Raw genomic sequence first — 21,030 nt, 5'->3', positions numbered from 1 at the left:
GGGCAAGGCTACGGACCATATAAGGTGACCAGGGTAGGTCACATGAGTGAATGCTTGGACTTGGTTGGTCCGTATGGAAGGTCTCGTCTGGCTGACGTGCTGGAAGATGTGGCTGCCTTCCTGAGAGCACTTATGGACGCTGTGAGTAATGGCGACGTGTATCTGACTGTTCCCTGGAGGGAATGGACGTCTGAAGTGTGAAGCAGCTAAGAAGGTAACCCGGAGAGGGTGAGCTAACTGTGTTTAGGCTGTTCATGGTTTATGATGCCTAAATAAACCGCATGGACTGGTGGTGTTATATGAGAAACCTGTGCCGGACCTGGTTATTTGGCTGCACAGGAACCCGAATAACAAGCGCTACATTACAAGTTATAGTGTATATAAGAAAAATACTCCAAAGAAACATCCTTATTCCATTATTAGTAAAATACATGAATAGTGCCTCATTAAATCTATTAACATGGAGACGATTCTCAATAAAATGAGAGAAAGGAGAGCCTAGAATCCAAATCCATTTCAACCGTATATTATTTTTATTTATCAAAAAAGACACACGTTGGAGATACAGGAAAATAACAGAACCAATAAAATGGATAATCACATGAGGCCCGATACTAGAAAAACAAGCAGACAGCCCGTGATGGGCATGTATGGCCAAAAGACAAATACCACAGGTATGCAATGTAGTCAGAATGACAATGAAAAAATGGCATAGAGAGTAGTCACTGAACCAGCCACAGAACAATTAGTTAATCCATTGTGCTGTCAAACAGCAACCCCAGGGCAACATTATATGTTGTGTGGTACATAGATAGAAATGACAGTGCCAATGACTGGTAAACTGAGTGTAGGTCAACCAATATGTCCTAAGACTAAATGTATGGGAAACTCAGACATACGCCATGTCAGTGTGTCATAGATAATATAGTAAACAATCCTGTGGGAAACGTCAGAAATGAGCTCAAATACCGCGAAACGCGCGTAGGGGCACACAAGCTGACGCCTACTACACATTAGGACATGATGGGTATGTTTAACCAGCTCATTTGAGCTAATTTCTGACGTTTCCCACAGGATTGTTTACTATATTATCTATGACACACTGACATGGCGTATGTCTGAGTTTCCCATACATTTAGTCTTAGGACATATTGGTTGACCTACACTCAGTTTACCAGTCATTGGCACTGTCATTTCTATCTATGTACCACACAACATATAATGTTGCCCTGGGGTTGCTGTTTGACAGCACAATGGATTAACTAATTGTTCTGTGGCTGGTTCAGTGACTACTCTCTATGCCATTTTTTCATTGTCATTCTGACTACATTGCATACCTGTGGTATTTGTCTTTTGGCCATACATGCCCATCACGGGCTGTCTGCTTGTTTTTCTAGTATCGGGCCTCATGTGATTACCCATTTTATTGGTTCTGTTATTTTCCTGTATCTCCAACGTGTGTCTTTTTTGATAAATAAAAATAATATACGGTTGAAATGGATTTGGATTCTAGGCTCTCCTTTCTCTCAAGTTATAGTGTATGGCTCCGTCGGCTCAAGTGTTTGAATCCCGTTTTATGGGGGGGGGGGGGTCGGACATACTGTTAGGTCCATATATATTTGGACAGAGACAACATTTTTCTGATTTTGTTTCTAGACATTGCCACAATGAATGCAGTTGAAGTTCAGACTTTCAGATTTCATTTGAGGGTATCCACATTAAAATTGGATGAAGGGTTTAGGAGTTTCAGCTCCTTAACATGTGCCACCCTGTTTTTAAAGGGACCAAAAGTAATTGGACAATTGACTCCAAGGCTATTTCATGGACAGGTGTGGGCAATCCCTTCGTTATGTCATTCTCAATTAAGCAGATAAAAGGCCTGGAGTTGATTTGAGGTGTGGTGCTTGCATTTGGAAGGTTTTGCTGTGAAGGAAACATGTGGTCAAAGGAGCTCTCTATGCAGGTGAAACAAGCCATCCTAAAGCTGCAAAAACAGAAAAAACCCATCCGAGAAATTGCTACAACATTAGGAGTGGCAAAATCTACAGTTTGGTACATCCTGAGAAAGAAAGAAAGCACTGGTGAACTCATCAATGCAAAAAGACCTGGGCGCCCACGGAAGACAACAGTGGTGGATGATCGCAGAATAGTCTCCATGGTGAAGAGAAACCCCTTCACAACAGCCAACCAAGTGACCAACACTCTCCAGGAGGTAGGCGTATCAATATCCAAATCTACCATAAAAGAGGAGACTGCATGAAAGTAAATACAGAGGGTTCACTGCACGGTGCAAGCCACTCAAAAGCATCAAGAATAAAAAGGCTAGACTGGACTTTGCTAAAAAACAACTAAAAAAGCCAGCACAGTTCGGAAGAACATTCTTTGGACAGATGAAACCAAGATCAACCTCTACCAGAATGATGGAAAGAGAAAAGTATGGTGAAGGCGTGGTACAGCTCATGATCCAAAGCATACCACATCATCTGTAAAACACGGCGGAGGCAGGGTGATGGCTTGGGCATGCATGGCTGCCAGTGGCACTGGGTCACTAGTGTTTATTGATGATGTGACACAGGACAGAAGCAGCCGAATGAATTCTGAGGTATTCAGAGCCATACTGTGTGCTCAGATCCAGCCAAATGCAGCCAAACTGATTGGTCGTCGTTTCATACTACAGATGGACAATGACCCAAAACATAAAGCCAAAGCAACCCAGGAGTTTATTAAAGCAAAGAAGTGGAATATTCTTGAATGGCCAAGTCAGTCACCTGATCTCAACCCAATTGAGCATGCAGTTCACTTGTTAAAGACTAAACTTCAGTCAGAAAGGCCCACAAACAAACAGCAACTGAAAACCACCGCAGTGAAGGCCTGGCAGAGCATCAAAAAGGAGGAAACACAGCGTCTGGTGATGTCCATGAGTTCAAGACTTCAGGCAGTCATTGCCAACAAAGGGTTTTCAACCAAGTACTAGAAATGAACATTTTATTTACAATTATTTAATCTGTCCAATTACTTTTGGTCCCTTTAAAAACAACAGGGTGGCACATGTTAAGGAGCTGAAACTTCTAAACCCTTCATCCAATTTTAATGTGGATACCCTCAAATGAAAGCTGAAAGCCTGAACTTCTACTGCATCTGAATTGTTTTGTTTAAAATTCATTGTGGTAATGTCTAGAAACAAAATTAGAAAAATGTTGTCTCTGTCCAAATATATATGGACCTAACTGTAAGTCCAGACGTGGCCACCGAACGGGTGCCTGCGCACAGAGTGAAAGCGCCCTTACACTTCACCAATACTCATTACTTTGTGTTAGAATTTCATATAAAAATAAAACACATTAAAGTTTGTGGATGTAACGTGAAACAAATGTGGAAAAGTTCACAGGATGTGAATACTTTTTTAAGGCACTGTGAATAATAGGAACTACTATTAAGGCATCAAATAATCAGCGGTCAAATCTTTTATATTCCAAATTGCTTGTGTTTCAATAAAAATACATAAATCCCCCCCCCCTCTATGGAAGCAATAAATGACTATAAAACGATCTAGCGCGACGATAAAAAGCAGCTTTATAAGTTGTCTTTATAGCCCATATATCATTCGGCAAGCACAGGGCGTGAATTATCCCTCCATATATTAGTGGAGGAAGCGCAAAGGCTTTTTCTACAGAGATAAAATGACTGTTCTTTATGGGCGGGAATCTTGCCAAGCGCTGAGCTATTTATTATAAGATAACCAAGCAATATTCTGTGGACTGGCGATATCTCCGACGTGCCAGCGCATTTGTCTTACAAAATATACAATATTATTATAAGATTGTGCCATTTTTGCAGGAAAAAAAACCTCTTACTGTCACTGGAGGGGTGCCACGGGGGCCCCTGAGCAGTGGAAGTGGACATTCTGCCACTTGCCATCACGACGATGCCAAACACGGGTCTCTTCGGATTGGCTGGTACGAGGTCGACCTTGCGTGTCGATGTATTGTGTCAGGCGTATGTAGGCGATACAGGCGGCGTCCTCTCCTACCACGTGAACGTGAGGATTCAAGATGGTCGTATGGATTGGCTTGTTGTTCTTGGACAGCACTAGACAAAGGAAAGACGTAAGTTAATTCGAAAGCTTTCTAAATATAATCCATGTTCCCGGCGTAGCATTAGGAAATTATTTGATATAAATGATAGAATTGTGGCGTACCTGTTGACGCTAGAGTTGTGGAGTGTGGCTTAGGCCGCAGGCACACTGCTGGATTATGGCTTTGTATTGGTACGTGAATCCCTAGTGTCCAACATATTCCTGCGCTTTAATATTTTAGCATAGAAAAACTCTCCAAAATAAGGCACGCCAAAAAGAAATCCCAGGACAGTATCTCTCTAGCAAGGACCATGGTAGGGTATATCTAGGAGGTGACATAGGGAATCCCTCATTCCTGATTTCTCACTTAAATGGGTATTCCCATCTCCAAGATCCTATCACAATATTTTGTAGGTGTAATAATAATAATATTAGCAAATACCTCCAATTAGAAATGTAGTATAGTTTTTCTGATTACCTAGGTCGCTTACTTCATGTGCAGGGCATTGCAGTAGCTTAGGTATCCATGGTTACGACCACTAATAACTAACATTCACTATTTCAGTGGTTGCAACCATGGGTACCTAAGGTACTGCAATGCCCTGCACAAGAAGTAAGCGACATAGCGAATTAGAAGAACTGTACTACATTTCTAAATGGAGGTATTTGCTAATATTATTATAATTACACCCACTACATATTGGGATAGGATCTTGGAAATGGTAATACCGCTTTAAAGCCCCCAGACTTATTAGACTAAATATTGGCGGCGTTGGAGGAAAGTCTAATGTGTATGTCGCTTCGTGCATGGCCTGCCGGCATTTACATGTACTAGTCTGGTCTGTAAATTGTACTAGATCAGCAGATGCTGTGATTTATTTCACCCAGACGTTAGGTCCGGGTGGCAAATCGCACATGTGCATTAGCATGGACCAAGAATGCGTTAGTTTACACGTACCCTTAGGAAATTCTGAGTTAATCGAGGGGGGTTCACCCTTCCAGGATTATCATATATTAGCAGGGCAGAGAGAAGCTCTCCACTATATCTTGCTCTCTAAGAGGCAACACATGCCCATGGATTCCAGGAGCAGATTATTACTAAAGTTTTTGCGGCCAGGTGGGTCTCTGTGACCTCCTTATCTTTGGGGAACCCTTTGAACAAAAAAGGATTGCCAAAAGTGGTCACACAAAAGACAAACACAAACATGTTCCCAGAAAGAGAATATCAAATAATTGTCATATTTACAGTTTTCAAAGTAAAATCGATGAAAATCTATTCCTTCCACAAGGTTACCCAAAGCTTCTGGCTCAAAAGTGGTCAATCCTGGGTCACAAATCTTCCTGAAAATGAAAGTTAAGTGAGAGGTCTCATTATTCTGGGAAAACATTAATATATTGTATCAACTAAATATAGTCATTCATTAAAGAATACACTCAGTAAAAGTCAAAGTGGGGTCAGAATACGTAATTTCCTACATCAGTGCATGACCACAACAGACTCCATGTGTACTAACTGAATGTGGATACCAAAAAGTTGTCTTGATTCTGGTAATGGCCTGAAAATTGTTTCTAGTATGTACAAGCAAGGTTTTTTTGCATTTAATTAAAAGCATATATTTTTAAATAAAGAAATAATTTTCTGATGTGTTTTTATTAAAATGTTTCAAACATCAACCATTTGTCTTTTGTAGTCTGCATGCAGGTTCTCATACATTGCAGGCTGCCCAGTGCAGCTCAGTGTGAGATGCATCACATGACATTGGAGTTGTCGAGCTGCGGTTGGGCTATCTCCTTCAACAAATATCCCCATTAAATCACCACCCCACCTGAACCCCAAAATAACACCAGGACACTTAAGCCCTGGGGATCCGACCAACCACTGCCGGAAGTCCCCCCAAATCACCAGATCCAAACCACGGATAATAACAATTGAGGAATCCATATTGCCACAGATCCCCCAAAACAAATTTAGCACCAACTTCAAGGACCCCCTCCCCCAAACGCATACCAGCCACCATGACCCTTGAAATAAAAACCTACACCCAAGCACCATTCGCGAACAAAGGGGCGGGCGGGACAATCTCTGCGGCTCTGGAGCAGGAACTGAGGTAACCGCCCCATAATCCGCCCTTCAAATACCCCCCTTATTTCCATACGCCACCCCCCGGGACAGATAACCCCCTCCCTCCAACCCACTGTCATGTGGGCCTCCACTTACGCCGCTGGGGGGGCGGGTGCGGCTCGCTCTGGCCCCTGTCCTGACATTGGAGTTGTCGCCCTGCGGTTGGACCACCTCCTTCAACAAATATCCCCATTAAATCACCACCCCACCTGAATCCCAAAATAACACCAGGACACCAAAAATGGAATATAATGGCCACAGCAGCCTTTTATTTAAATAACATTCAACAATTATAAATGATATGCGTAACATTGGGAGGGTCCTTGAAGCTCTCAAATCTGGTGACCAAACATGAAGAATACTTTTGTGGACAAACACATACCATAAATTACTCCCAGCCGTTACCCCACTGGCTCGGGAGCACCAATACCCCATCGGGGTTGCACTGTCCACTTAAGCCCTTGGGATCCAACCAACCATTGCCAGAAGTCCCCCCAAATCACCAGACCCAAACCACGGATAATAACAATTGAGGAATCCATATTACCACAGAGCCCCCAAAACAAATTTAGCACCAACTTCAAGGACCCCCTCCCCCAAACGCCGCAACGAAGGCTTTTGAACACCTCAATTGCCTGAGACCCCTCACACCGAAACGCTATGGCCCTCTCAATACCGTCCTGCAGACCCAACGCCCACAAATCAATGCCCACATCATTCAGATGAACACCATCAGCCAGCCAGAACTCCCCACTCCCTTTTTCAAGGTTGAAATGACGAACCGACACCCCTCCATTCCTAACCACAAAATTGGACACTGCCCTATTAACCTTTATCCTTGCCTTATTGATCTTGACAACCGACCTTGCATGGCACCAATTCCTTCTCGGGACAATTTCAGACCACACCACAGTTAGCCCCTTATATGACAACCACAAAGGAAGAAGATCGTGCTTAATGTCCTTCACTAATTCACGAAACGGACGAACCCCCAAATCATTTCCCCCCACATGAAGGACTAAAATATCGGGGTCCTTATCAAGCCTAGCACTAGTATGCACCTCCTGCAACACCCTGTTCCAACCCATACCCCTAAATCCCAACCACCTGATCACTGCCACACTTCGAGAAAAACCCAGCTGCCTCCCTTCTCGCCGCACGTCCGCACGCCGAGCGCCCCAATAAACAAAGGAATGGCCCAGGATCCACACCAGCAAAGAAGAGCAACCTGCAATGACAAAAAACCACCATTAACCAAATGCCAAGGCACAGACAAATTAACAACACACTCCATACTCAATGCAGCTCCGCACCCAACGCCCTCGGGCGAACATAAGACCTATAACGCCCAGAGTCCCATCTTCCAATCCGTTGCACTACGTTCGATCCCAAACCCCCAACCGCCGCTTCCGTAGCTGCCCCAATCCTGAAGGAATGAGATGCGAACCTGGACGCGTCAATACCCAATCTGGTCAATCCTTTACGAAAAACCGCCACAAACTGGAACCTTGAAAAGAAGGAACCATCGGCATGACACAGGAATGGCCCCTCACCACTCTGTTGATATGACTTGTAATACTGCAGACAACGCACCGGGCACATCAATGATCCTGTCATTGCTCCCAAAACCACTCTTTTTCCCCTACCCTCCTGATCAGAGTTAGACCTCCTGATCCAAAACTCCAATCCACCTTCTCCCACCACAATATCCTTAGCTAACAAATCCCCACCTGAATACCTTCCAGGAGATACCAATTCCCCCACCTTTAATGCCCCAAAAAAGGCAAGGGAAAATGCCGCACGAAAAAGAGAACTTTCAAACCTTGATACACAAAATTCGTCCAACACAGCCCCCAACCATTTGAGAATGCTAAATGACAGCGGGCGCCGGAAATACGCCCGATTACCCCGACGTCTGAAACCCTTAATGGCCTGGCTGACCAAAAAACACTTGGTCAAATCAAGTTGACCCCGCAATTTAAACCCAAAAGCTAAACCAGCCCTAACCTGTGATACCCTGGACACTGTCCAACCCTCATCAGCCCCAAAATTCAACCACGCCAGCAACGCACCCAACTGATCCTCCACAGAGTTCCCACACGTACGTGCCCCCAACCAATTTTCCCAAGAACTCCACACTGACTGATAGATCGACCAAGTACTAGAAGACAGAGATGCCCGTATTAAAGGTTCTGCAGCCCTGAGACCACCTTCCAAAGCCTGGCTGGACACTCCAAATCCGCTTCTTCCGCATCCGGGATCAAGGACTGGAAACGCTCCCACTGTGAACGAGACAAAGAATCAGCAATGGAATTCTTAATATCTGGCACATGAGAAACCGTCACATGAGCATTAAGCGATAAACAAGTCAAAACTAACTGCCGCAAGACTCGAATCACTGGAGGAGGGGACGCCGTCAAGCTGTTAATAGAACACACAACTCCCATGTCACAATTAAAACGGACCCTTCTGTCCCGAAACTCCTTCCATAGGTTCACTGCCACCAGGATAGGAAAAATTTCCAACAAAGTGATATTCCTAACAAGGCCCAGTTGAAACCACTCGTCAGGCCATGCAGCCGCGCACAACTGACCCTTAAAATATGCCCCAAAACCAACGCCACGAGACGCATCTATGAATAAGTCCAACTCATCATTTACAACTGCCTCCTCCATGAGCAAAGAACGTCCCAAGTAGCGACTGAACCTCTCTCAACGACAATTTCTTCAACCGTCTGGCCCAAGACACCTCATCCCGCAACGCCTTTACCTTATCCTCCGGCAAACGGAACTCCCATTTTACTGAATCAATCACGATTCCCAAAAATGACAGACACGTACAAGGCTTTTCCGTTTTACCGGGAGCAAGCGGTACACCAAAACTCTCCGCCACCCATTCCACCGCTCTAAGCAACCTCTCACAACAACCCGAATCACCCGGACCAATACACAAAAAATCATCCAGGTAATGAATCCAGGAATCAAAACCCGATACTTCCCGGATAACCCATTCGAGAAAAGAACTGAATGCCTCAAAAAACGCACAAGACACCGAGCAACCCATTGGCAAACACCTATCAACAAAAAACTCCCCACCCCAGTAACACCCCAACAACTTAACACTGTCCGGATGAACCGGGAGCAACCAAAACGCAGACTCAATATCCGTTTTAGCCAAAAGTGCCCCCTTTCTGCATTTCTGGACCAACTTTGCCGCCTCATCAAAAGACGTATAAACCACAGAACACAGCTCAGGGTCAGTTCCATCATTCACCGACCTACCACGAGGGAAAGACAAATGATGAATGAGCTTAAATTTATTAGTCTCTTTCTTAGGCACTACACCCTGGAGCGAAACGACCAAATCCTCAAACGGAGGATCCCTAAATGGCCCAGACATACGTCCCAACTTAACTTCCTTCCCCAATTTTCCCAACACCACCTCAGCATATTGATCAGCTGACCAGAGATTCTTAAGCAACCGTGGTATCTCAAAAGGAGGGGTGGGAATTTTGAAATCGTCCCTGAAACCGGACAACAACAGCTCTGCCTTAACCCCATCCGGAAGCCTACTTAGATAAGGGACCATCGCGGCCAGTTTCACCGGCGTCTCCCCCTTTGGAATTAGCACTCTCTGCTTTTCCTTTCTGCTTCCTAAAGCATCTGGAGGCACCATGCGAGGTTCCGCTGCAATGGGAGCAAAGGTGCTTGAATTTGCAGCTAGCCCATCATTAAATTGCCAGCAGAGACCCTGTTTTTGGGTTCCCGATTGCCTTGACTGACCGCCTGCCCCTTGCCCACTGCTTTGAGCATTTGACGAACCAGCCCCCGCCAGGAAAGGAATGGCCGAACTTAGTCAGCGTCATAACCTTCACCCACAGACTTATGTCTTTCTGGTCCCACCGAATCGCCGGACGAACTGCCTTCCTCTGCCTAAACTGTTTATCATAACGGAGCCAAGCCTGACCCCCGTAGACCCTATAAGCCTCCCCAATCGAATCCATATAACAAAAAAGAGGAGAACAATTCTCAGGCGCCTTCTCTCAAACCACGCTAGCCAAAATAGTGAACACCTGAAGCCAATTAGCGAATGCTTGCGAAATCAATCGCCATCTCCGTTTTTCCTCCTCTTTTTTGCTATCATCCTTCTTCCCTTTGTCCAAGTTAAACTTTTCTAAAGGTAGCAGTCTCAACGTATTCGTCCTTCCAGATCTTTTCCCGCACCTCCTTCTTAAGATGAGCACCCAGCGGGCCCTCAAAGCATACATATACCTCCCCATGCGCCCTGTCATCTAAATGGATGCAACATTCCCTTTCTTTCTCAGTCTGCACCGAAACAGACAGGGTCAGTTCGGCCAACTAACACCCCAGTACCTGCCCCCGACAAACTGGACCCTCGCTCATGTGACCCCACCCAAGTGGCTAAATGCGCGGGGGCCGTTCCAACTCCATCCGCGCCAAGAAATCCAGCATGGAAGCCAAAATCTCAACCAGCTCCCCAACTCCCTGACTTAACGCCACCGGCTGGCCCCCAGCTCACTCCCAACCGCAGGGGACCTAACTAGGGATGAGGACAATCAAGACATGGAGCCATACTCACCGGGCTGCGGGGAAGCTGTGACTCCTCCAGCTGCCAATCCCGTATCCAGCTGTACGTCCACTCCGGATCTTCCCCTCAGACCCTCTGTCCCCAGAGGTCCGCCACCTTCAGAAACAGGCTCTCTCGACGCCACCGCCCTCCCGGGCCACTCCGTTCTGGACTCCTCAGTTCTCAGGCCCCCGCTGAGGCCAGCGGGCTGCACAGGGGTTTCCGCCTGTGCCCACCCACCGCCCGCACCCCCCACCGACTGCCTCACGCGCCGTCCAGGATGATCCACCGCCATCGTTCCTGTCGGGGGGGCGAGGTACTGGGCATAGCTGGCAGCCCCGGCTGACGGGGGCTGCTGCCCGACGACACCCCCTCCGGGCAAGTCACGCCGCTGCCCCGCGAAGAGGAGGTAGACCGCCCGGCTCCATGGTGGCCTGCCATGACGTCACTGTTCGGCTCCAACCCGATGCATGCAGGCCCCGCCTCCCGCTCTGCCCGGGGAGAAGGCCTTGCAACCGCCGCTGGACCCAGCCCGGCTCGTGGATTCCTCCCAGCCCGGGGCCTGCCCGCATGCTTACAAGCAGGCACCCGAGCCAGAGGGCCCCTGGAGGGGCTCCTGCACCGACGCTGGGTCCTGGGAGCACGAAACAGGACTGAGCAGCGTGCAATGTATAGGAATACATGCAGGCCACAAAAGACAAGCAATTGAATATTTTTAATAAAGACCAATTATAAAATTATTTTTAGGTAAAAATAAGTATATTTCACTAAAAAAAAACATTACCCCTTGAGGTGTCCATAGACTTTAAGAAGAACCTGACAGCTGATACACGCTGCCCAAGCCTGTATTAGTTACTGGTTGCATGATTTCAACCATATATGTTTGACTGTGAAGCGCCGTGGCATTTTAGAAAGAAACCTACGTTAAATGACGGTCTTGGACTGAGCTGCATGGAAGACTAGAAAGACTATAAGCACGCAGGGAAAGACCCATCAATCATTGGCAGTGGGCAGGGAGAAACCAGAGATCTTTCTAATCTCCTGATCAGTGAGTGAAGGTTTGACAACTAATGCACAGGAAGGGCGCATATGCTTGTAATCTGTTTTTCAATTACTTTAATGGGGAAAAATGATTGACCATATCTGGTCATACCTGGATCTGTTTTGCCTCAATTGACTTAAAATGGGATAAAAAAAAATATATAAAGACCAGCAACAAATGCTCCAAAATAACTAAAAAAAACATAACTGCAATCTACTATTTACTCTGCGCAGGGCAAGTGTCTTCCAGTCCTTGTTTTTACAAGCTGGCAGCAATGATATGACCACTGCAGTCAGTCAATGTCTTCAGGCCTCATGTGGCAGGCGTTAATGGCAGTAAAGCTGCGCGTGATGGCTGAGACCACTGATCGGCCGCAGTATTTATATAATTCCTGGTGGCTGGCAAACAAACACAGGAAATGATCTCAGAAGCATCTGCAGTAGATCGGCATAGCATGAAAACGGGGAGCATTAATTTTATTTTATTTATTTTACTCACTTATATAGCGCCATTAATTCCACAGCGCTTTACAGACATTATTGGGTCTGTCCCCGATGGGGCTCACAATCTACATTCCCTATCAGTATATCTTTGGGATGTGGGAGGAAACCGGAGAACCCGGAGGAAAGTCACGCAAACACGGGGAGAACATACAAACTCCTTGCAGATGTTGTCCTTGATGGGATTTGAACCCAGGACCCCAGCGCTGCAAGGAAATCTGTGTCTCAGCCCCTACCTCATGCTTCCCTAAAACGCTTAGCAAATACCTACTGACATATTTTTTTAAGGGCATATGTCACCCTCAAAACTCAAATTAAACTATTTATACAGTCATACAGGGGACTTAGCCCCAGTCCTGCATTTCAGTGACTTTGTAGGAGCTCAGCGAGCGTGCCCCGTGTCACATTGCTTGATTCCGTCTCTCCTGTCTGCAGCGGCCGCTTGCTGCCCAAAGGATGAGAAAGTAGTGGGCGGCCGACGCAAACAAGAGAGAGAAAAGAGAGCGTCTGCACTGATGTGTGTGTGCACTCTTGCTGGGTTCCGGCATTGTCAGTGTGCACGCTCAGGGCCAAGATTTTGGTTCAGGCAGCTGTCCCTCTGGGCAAGCAAGTGCTGTCAAGTTAGGGGAAAGTGAGTGGGATACTTGTTGAGGGGGCAGAATGAGACCTTTTATCTAATACTAAAGTAGCGACATTCCTACTACAGGTATGATTTTTTTTAGGGACTAAGTCCCCTTTATAACTGTAGAAGTGGCTTAGTTTGACTTTTGGAGGTGACAGACTCCCTTTAAGAATAAAAATATGTGTAGTGAATATGACCTCAACCCCCATCCCCCATTACTATACAGTACTGCCATAAATAACTCACGCATATGCCTCGAAGTCTCCATTGTTCACTGCCTCAATCAGTTGTTCTGTTATCTTAATGATTTCCTGTTTTCGAGCTAGAATAACAAAATAGCCATTAAATAGCGAGATAAATTGACAAAGGGTAAGCGAGAAAGGCACAAACATGGTCAACAGAAGGATTAGAAGATGGCAAGAAGATGATAGTGGATATAAGGAACCATGGTTGGTTATTAAGGAGATAAATCAAGTACAATGCGAAAAGAAAGGTTCAGCAGCACAAAAACAGTTATGAAGACTAAAAGTAGAGTAAAACGTGGTTCATGTTATTTGACCCAAAGGAACCTGCGGTGTAATAGAACCTGAAATATTGTAAAGTGAAGACACCGTGTTACCATAGACTGAAGTCACATCGATTAATAGAACGGTTACAATATTACTGTGGCCCCCATCCTATTAGACCAGCATCCGCTAGTTTACTAGCACAGTTCCCCACAATGCAACCATGGTAATCAAAGATTTAATAAGAGGGAAGATGGACACCCCCTGATGAACCTTCCTTTTGTACCCCTCTATTGATCCATGTTATCCTCCCCCACGATTCCCACTCTAAATCCTAATGCTAAATGTTAAGCCCTTACAAACCAAAATTTGCGCCTAAACTCATGGGGCCCTCCCATAAAGGGGTTGTCCACTACTTGGACAACCCCTTCTCAATCGCTATGTTTCCTGCCAGTAAAATAATAGCAGTTATACCTATACTGACCTCTGATGCTGGCGCTGTCCCAACCATGTCGGCTCTGGCTCTCCCGGGTCTCACGTGACACTGTTATGTTGTGCGATTCCTCCGGCTAATCAGTGATGGCTTCACTCACTTCTCGTAATTTACATTTGGAGGAAGTGTGAGAGCAACAGCAGCTCTCACTTCTTTCAGATGTCTGGATTTGTCTGGAGAAGGGGAGAGTGAAGCTAGTGCTAATTGGCCACAGGGATCACGTAACAATGTCACGAGAGCCCCGGGAAAGCCAATGCCAACCCTGCTGGAACAACGCCGGGATCAGAAGTCAGTACAATTGTTATTATTTTAATGGCGGGGAAACACAAGGGGTTGTCCAAGTAGTGGACAACCCCTTTAAGCTTGGAGCACATAGCCCAGGCTGTTGCTTAATAAAGAGTAGGCCTACAATTTTTCCAGATGGAAATCAGCACTACTCTCTTGCTGAATTATGTATGAATAGGTTTAATCGACTACATTGCCAAATTAGGATAGAAAACAAATCAATGGCCTGTAGAGATCAGTGGAAAAATTTGCAGGATCGTGGTGCAACGGCTATGCCATTATTCCATGGACGCTGGACTAGTGCCCTGCAAACCACCTCTTATCTGTGAGTATCCCCAGTTCCTCTTTTGATTCACTGGCCGCACGATGTTGTGTGTGCATCATGCCACAATAATGATGCACCAGGCCAGCTAAGCAAAAGAAAAGGAGATGTCAGCAGGTAGATGATTTGTAGGGCTCCCATCCAGCGGCTATAGAATTATGACATGGACACTGGATCAGGGTCCTGCAAATTCACACATCTTTAGTTGGCCTGGAACATCAGGTTGTGAGCTGCTGTTTTTTAAAAAACATCCCCTAAGGCTACGTTCACAAGTAGCGGAACTCCAGCGGAAGTTACCGCGAGAATTCCGGAATTCCATTCCGTGGGAAAATCACATTTTAAATTCCCGCAATTTTCCCACGGAAAAACTAGCGATTTAGTGTAATTAGCTTGCAGAATGCTAGTGTTTTCCAACTTTTTACTATTGAGGCTGCCTATGCAGCATCAGTAGTAAAAGAGAAAAAGTAAAAAATGATTAAAAAAAAAATATATATTGTTATTCTCACCTTCCGGCGTCTCACGCAGCCTTCCCGCCTCTCTCCACGCTCTCGTCCTAGTAATCCTTTGCGCGAATGACCGCGAGACGTCGCGCTCCCGTGAGATCGCGACGTCATCGCTGCCATTCTCGCAAAGGATTACTGGGACCGGGAGCGTGGAGAGAGGCGGGAAGGCTGCGCGGGACGCTGAAAGGTGAGAATAACAATATTTTTTTTTATTATTTTTTACATTTTATCTTTTACTACTGATGCTGCATAGGCAGCCTCAATAGTAAAAAGTTGGTCACACTCGGCAAACACTATGTTTGACGAGTGTGACCAACCTGTCAATCAGTTCTCCAAGCGATACTACAGATCTTTTTTATTTTAATTCTATTTTTTACAGGGATATGGTACCCAAAGCCTGGAGGACAGTCTCCTCTCCTCCAGACCGTGGGTACCATCCGCAAATGTTTGGCTTACTTTTCGCATGGTGTGCACAGCCACATGTGGAAAGTAGGCAGAACAATGCATTCCTATGTGGGCGGAATCGCCGCGATTCCGCTAAATTAATGAGCATGCTGCGTTTTTTTACCACGAAGCGATTCCACCACGGAAAAAAAACGCAGCATTAACACAGTATTGCGGAATCCCATAGGATTGCATGGGATGCTTATTTTTCGCATTTTCGCGGCCAAATTGCGTGTTTAAAACTGCCGCAAAAACGCGAAAAAACGAGACGTGTGAACTCAGCCTAATAAAGGTTCTGAGTAGGAAGTCTTACGTGCCCTAATACATGCCCAATTTGATGAGACAGCAACTTTAATGAATAGAAATTAGAAAGTAATCAGAAAGTTTTTCAAAACCTTAAACAAAGTAATAGAGAATACGAGGAAGAAGATTTCATTTATTTCAGGAAAATACACAAATTATTTGAGAGAACATGAAAAATAGGGAAGACAATTCTACTTAAAGTAATCATAAAGCAGAAGAATAAAAGAGAGATAAAAAGGAAAAGAAAATAATGAGTAGAAAATAGACAACTGGCATAAATAAGTACAAGCGGTATGAAAAAAATCAGATGTCTATGTCTAAAGAATATGCTTTAGAAGGAGAACAAAGAGAAAAAGAGCATCATGCTGAGAAGATATGTGATGAGTAGGAGCACAGAACTTGTCATAAGTGGGTCAGATAGGGCTTGCAAGAAATGGAAAAGCATAGAGGAAAATTAAAAATCATCATAAGTGAAAATAAAACTGCAGAAGACGACCATTCTGGTTAGAAAAATTGTAGAAGAAGAGGAAAAGTTTGGTGGTTAGGACAAGACAGAGGATTGTGAAAGTTAATAAAAGAGTCTTGTGCTTTGTGTGTAATAATAATAAGAATTCAAGAAATAATAAAACCTAGTTTAAGATGATGAAATGTGATTTCTGAGTGTCAGAGAAAAGTACAACTTAAGATGAGAAGTGAGTTAAAGACAGAAATTGAGGATGAATTCAACAAGTAAAACTGGAGATCAATAAACATTGTTCATTATGGTGGAACACTTTGAGAGCTGATGTTGGTAAGATGATGTAAACATGCATCTGAAAGGACCCAGAAGATAGCATAGAAGGAAGGCGAAAAAATGATATGATGGAAGTCAATGGATAAGAAAGAAGTCCATAGTTGGAAGGCGGTGGGAGTCCGTGTGAGATGCGTTTGTATGCGCGAGTTCTACTTACGCTGTACAAACGGAGAGTTTAGGTGGGGCTGTGAAAGCCGATGCTGCGTGTTGGAGTACTGCACTCCCTCTGCTTCTGAGCCTCGTCTGACTGTGTTAAATATATCTGTAAATCTAGCAGCTGGGAGGGGGACAAAAAGACAGGTACCAGGGAAAGGGATAGAAACCGAGACAAGTGACAGAGGCAGAAAGACAAGAGACAGAAGCAGAAGTTGACAGGAAGAGTGACAGATTGGCAGAGACAAAGGTAGAAGAACAAGAGACAGATCCCAAGGTGGTAAAGGGGAGTAGAAAGATAAGACAGAAGAAGTGGCAGCAAAACAGAGAGGTAAAGACAAGAGACAGTGACAGAGTTAGTAAGGTTGAGACAGAGGAGTACAGAGAAAGGGTGGAAAGGTAGAGTAGAGGTAGCAAGAAAAAAGCAGAGACAAAAGTGGAAGTACAAGCGAAACAGAGATGGAGATGACAAAAAAAATTGTAGAAAAACAAAGAAATAACAGCAAAAAGATAGGTAAGAGACAGAAGTGGTGGCGTAGGTATATAAAGAACAAGAAGTTGTAAAATAGAGACAAAGAGGACACGAGACAGAAGTAGAGAAACATGGATGGAGACAGAATCGAAAGATAAGACAAACAGAGAGGTAGCAAAATACAAAAGTACATATGGAATAAAAGATGACGTAGTGAAGTAGAGTCAAAGATCGAAACAGATGCAGCGATAAATTGATATAGGACAGAAGTAGACAAGTAGATACACAGCAGTAGCAAAAAAAGAGTTGGATAAGAAGAAAAAGAGAGGTAAGCAGCGACAAGACGTCAGAGATAAAGATAGAAAAACAAGACAAAGGCCAAGGTGGAGAGATAAAGGATAAATTAAGCGAAAGGCAGAGACAGTTGGCAGAGAGAATATTTAAGAATGAAGAGAATTTGGCACAGGTGCAGAGGCGAGATACAGAGGAACAAAGCCAAGAAATAGAAACAGAAGTGCAAAGATAAGTAAAGAGTTTGAGATGCAGAAATGAATCAGAGCAGAAGGCCAGAATATACAGGAAAATCGAGATTAAATCAAGATAGAAAAAAAGACAGGAAGAGCAGTTAGAGATATAGATATTGGAAAGAGGAGTTCAAAAATAAAATGGTTTAGAGGGATCGGACCAGTAGGGAAAGAACCAAATTAAAAAAAAGAGAAAAAGAAGAAAACAGATATCAACACAGAAAGAACAGAGACGGCAGCAATGTGAGTGACAAGAAACACAAACAACATCTCATCACAAACAGGCAAGGACAATGCCAGTCTCCATCCCCCACTCCCCCGATAGTTAGTATTGGCAGTGCCTATCCCCACACATATCACAGTGACAGAAACACGAGGGCCGCTCTGATTAGTCTACCCTTAACTCCCTACCGATTAACAATGCCACAGCCTAATATTCAGATATTCCCATTACATTGTACAATCATGCCATAGCTTTACTCATCAATTAGGAATTAGACTAGTTAGGTAATAGTTAAAAACACCGTAAAATTTGTAATGCAGCATTGAAGCGTACATTTTTAAAGAAGAGTTCTTCACTACTTAATAAAACATTTTTCATGCATAGTTTTTATGGTTTTCCTATTTCCCCATCCTATTACTTACGCTGTGCAAGAGGTGAATGGGGGAAGGATGGGGAGAGGGGCTGCTGAGCGACCGCGGCTTGGGGTCCCTCAGCATCCAGAGCCCCCGAGCCCCGTCTCACTGAGCTTAAAATGTCTGAGAACTTCAGCACTAGAGAGAACCGGGAGAGAAGAGGAGTTGAAGTTGGACAGAGAAGGAATATATTCCAAAGAGGCATGGAGAGGTAATGACTACAGCAATTGATGAGGATAAATGGTGACAGACAATAATGAGTACTACAATGATGGATGAGAGCTAAAGACAAAGAAAACTAGGAGTGGGAAAAAAGAGTAATACCAAAATAATGAGCTGTTATGTCTGAATGGGTCAAAATTAGGGATGGGCGCACCCATGTATGTTTGGGTCCGTTGGGTTTGGACAAACTTTATAAAAAAAAGTTCCGTTTGGGTAAAAGAACGGTACCCAAACTTGATCCCGAACCGGGGCCCAAACATACGGCGGTTTCCACGCTTGGGAAACTCTTTGGGAAACACCAGATTTGACTGGTGGTAACCTTACTGAAGATACCACCGGTCACAGCTGTTGTTTATCACTGACCGCTGTGGGTTTCCACGCTGTCACACAGAGGACAGCATGTAAGCCAGTGGTTGTGACTGGCGGTAAAAAGATTACTGCTGGGCAGGCGCTGGGTGATGACTACTACTGTCATCAGCGACACCGATGAGAGTATTAACTAGCCAGCATCTGTGCATAGTGGTAGCTTTATGGTTCGCTCACATTTCCATGTAAAATCGGCGAGTGCAATGTGAGAAAAAAATTCTCTATAATAATATTAAATCAGGGAGTGTTAATCTGCAAATTTTTCCTCCCCTGGAATTTGGGTGAGGTAAAAAATAGCATCATGTTGCGTATGGCCGCATAAAACGGCTGAAACTCACCAATGCAAGAAAAAAAATCGCACGGCATACAGACCATGTAATTCGTCAGATTTTTAACCACTCATCTCATAGGAAACCTAACATTTCATCAGCTGAGAACAATAAATTCGCCACGTGAAATGTCAGAATAGATAGATGTCAGTGAGATATATAATTAGTGAAGTGTGTGTGTAGCTTAGTGAACATGTATTTAGCTAATAAATATAAAAGTAAATGAAAAAAAATGGAGTGGGGTCCCCCTTATTTTTAATACCTAGCTGAGGGAAAGCAGACAGCTGGGGCTAGTGTTATTATTCTGGTAATGTGACAATATCAATGAAGCTTCCCAGCCTATTAATAACATCTCGCAGCTGTTTCCATAGCCTTTACAGGTTAATAAAAGGGGGGTCCCGAAAAAAATTATGTGGGGTCCACCTATTTTTAATAACCAGCAAAGGCTAAGCAGACAGCAGGCTGATATTAATAGGCTGGGAAGGGGCCATGGATATTGTCCTCTTCCCAGAATAATAGCACCAGCCCTCAGCCATCCCAGAAATGGTGCATCCATTAGATGTGCTAATTCTGGCGCTTAGCCTTGGCACTTCCACTTGCTCTGGTGCGTTAGCAAGTGAGGTAATGGTTTTGGGGTTGTTGTCCATTGTGTAATGTCCGCTGACATCAAGCCCAGGGGTTAGTAATGCTGCCAGTGGTGAAATGAGAAAGGCTACCGCAGTTTATTGACTATGAACTGTGATAAGCTTACTGAAGTCAGTGCTCATCGCAGCAGCCAGATTCACACGCTACTTTCATTATGTTCTGGCTGCCGTGTTGAGCGGTCACATTACTGATGCCACCACACAGCACTGCATCCGGATGTAGCATAGTCGGGGATTGTCATGTGACATGGGATGGATTTTATGGTGGACACCTTAGGATTATATTTTTTTTAAGGTAATAATGGGTACAAGAGGGTCGGGGAGTGCTTTTTACAATTGAAGGACTTTTCTCTGTGTGTGTCTATTGCATTTGACTACACGGTTACTAATGGGGGTGTCTTATAGACGCCTCTCCATTACTAACCCCTGGGCTTGATGTCAGCGGACATTACACAACTGACATCAACCCCAAATATTACCCCACTTGGCAACACACCAGTGCAAGCGGGAAGAGCCAGGCAAAGAGCCAGAATTGGCGCATCTAACAGATGGGCCTTTTCTGGGGTGGCTGAGGGCAGCTAATTTTAGGCTCGGGAAAGACAAATATCCATGAACCTTACCAGCCTGAGAATACCAGCCCCCAGCTGTCTGCTTTACCTTGGCTGATTATCAAAAATAGGGGGGGCACCACGTTATTATTAAAAAGTTATTTAAATAATTAAAAGAAAGGTTGTGGGGGGCCCTTTATTTTTGATAACCAGCCAAGATAAAGCAGGCAGCTGAAGGCTGCAGCCCGTAGCTGTCTGCTTTACCCTCGCTTGTTATCAGAAATAGAGATCTATGTCTTTTTTCTTTTTATTTATTTTTTAACATACTGCACTGGCCAATCACAGGCATACCAATACTTGACATGGCTGTGATGGGGCCAGAATGGACACACCGGAAATGCTTGTTGATTGACTGCGCTGCAGCCTTTCAGCAAGCTTTATTTGGGCTGCCGAACCCGAACAGTAACACGGACTTCCACGAGAAGAAGTCATAGTTCGGGGTCCTAGCACGGACACTAGTCTTCCGATTTGGAGCCCGA

At 44.7% G+C, this 21,030-nt stretch overlaps 1 protein-coding gene across 24 annotated transcripts in view; it reads right to left on the bottom strand.

The window, feature by feature from the left end:
• CAMK2B (calcium/calmodulin dependent protein kinase II beta) overlaps positions 1–21,030 on the bottom strand; it is a 179,406-nt gene that overhangs the window by 2,798 nt on the left and 155,578 nt on the right. For 12 of the 24 annotated variants that reach the window (XM_073588654.1, XM_073588652.1, XM_073588658.1 and 9 more), the window contains 5 exons: positions 18,392–18,520; positions 16,755–16,874; positions 13,195–13,270; positions 5,322–5,416; positions 3,855–4,089 (listed from right to left, as the gene is read on the bottom strand). In XM_073588654.1, the coding sequence (XP_073444755.1) occupies positions 3,857–4,089; positions 5,322–5,416; positions 13,195–13,270; positions 16,755–16,874; positions 18,392–18,520 (653 nt within the window). In that variant the 3' untranslated portion in view covers positions 3,855–3,856. The remainder of the gene's footprint in view (positions 1–3,854; positions 4,090–5,321; positions 5,417–13,194; positions 13,271–16,754; positions 16,875–18,391; positions 18,521–21,030) is intronic. The other 12 variants (XM_073588676.1, XM_073588675.1, XM_073588668.1 and 9 more) reach the window with 2 other exon arrangements.

This window comes from Dendrobates tinctorius, unplaced genomic scaffold (assembly GCF_039654945.1).
Source record: "Dendrobates tinctorius isolate UK_male_01 unplaced genomic scaffold, ASM3965494v1 ptg000104l, whole genome shotgun sequence".
Lineage (NCBI taxonomy): Eukaryota > Metazoa > Chordata > Amphibia > Anura > Dendrobatidae > Dendrobates > Dendrobates tinctorius.
The sequence above is the reverse complement of the archived record's forward strand: the minus strand, read 5'-3'. Positions and strand labels throughout refer to the sequence as shown.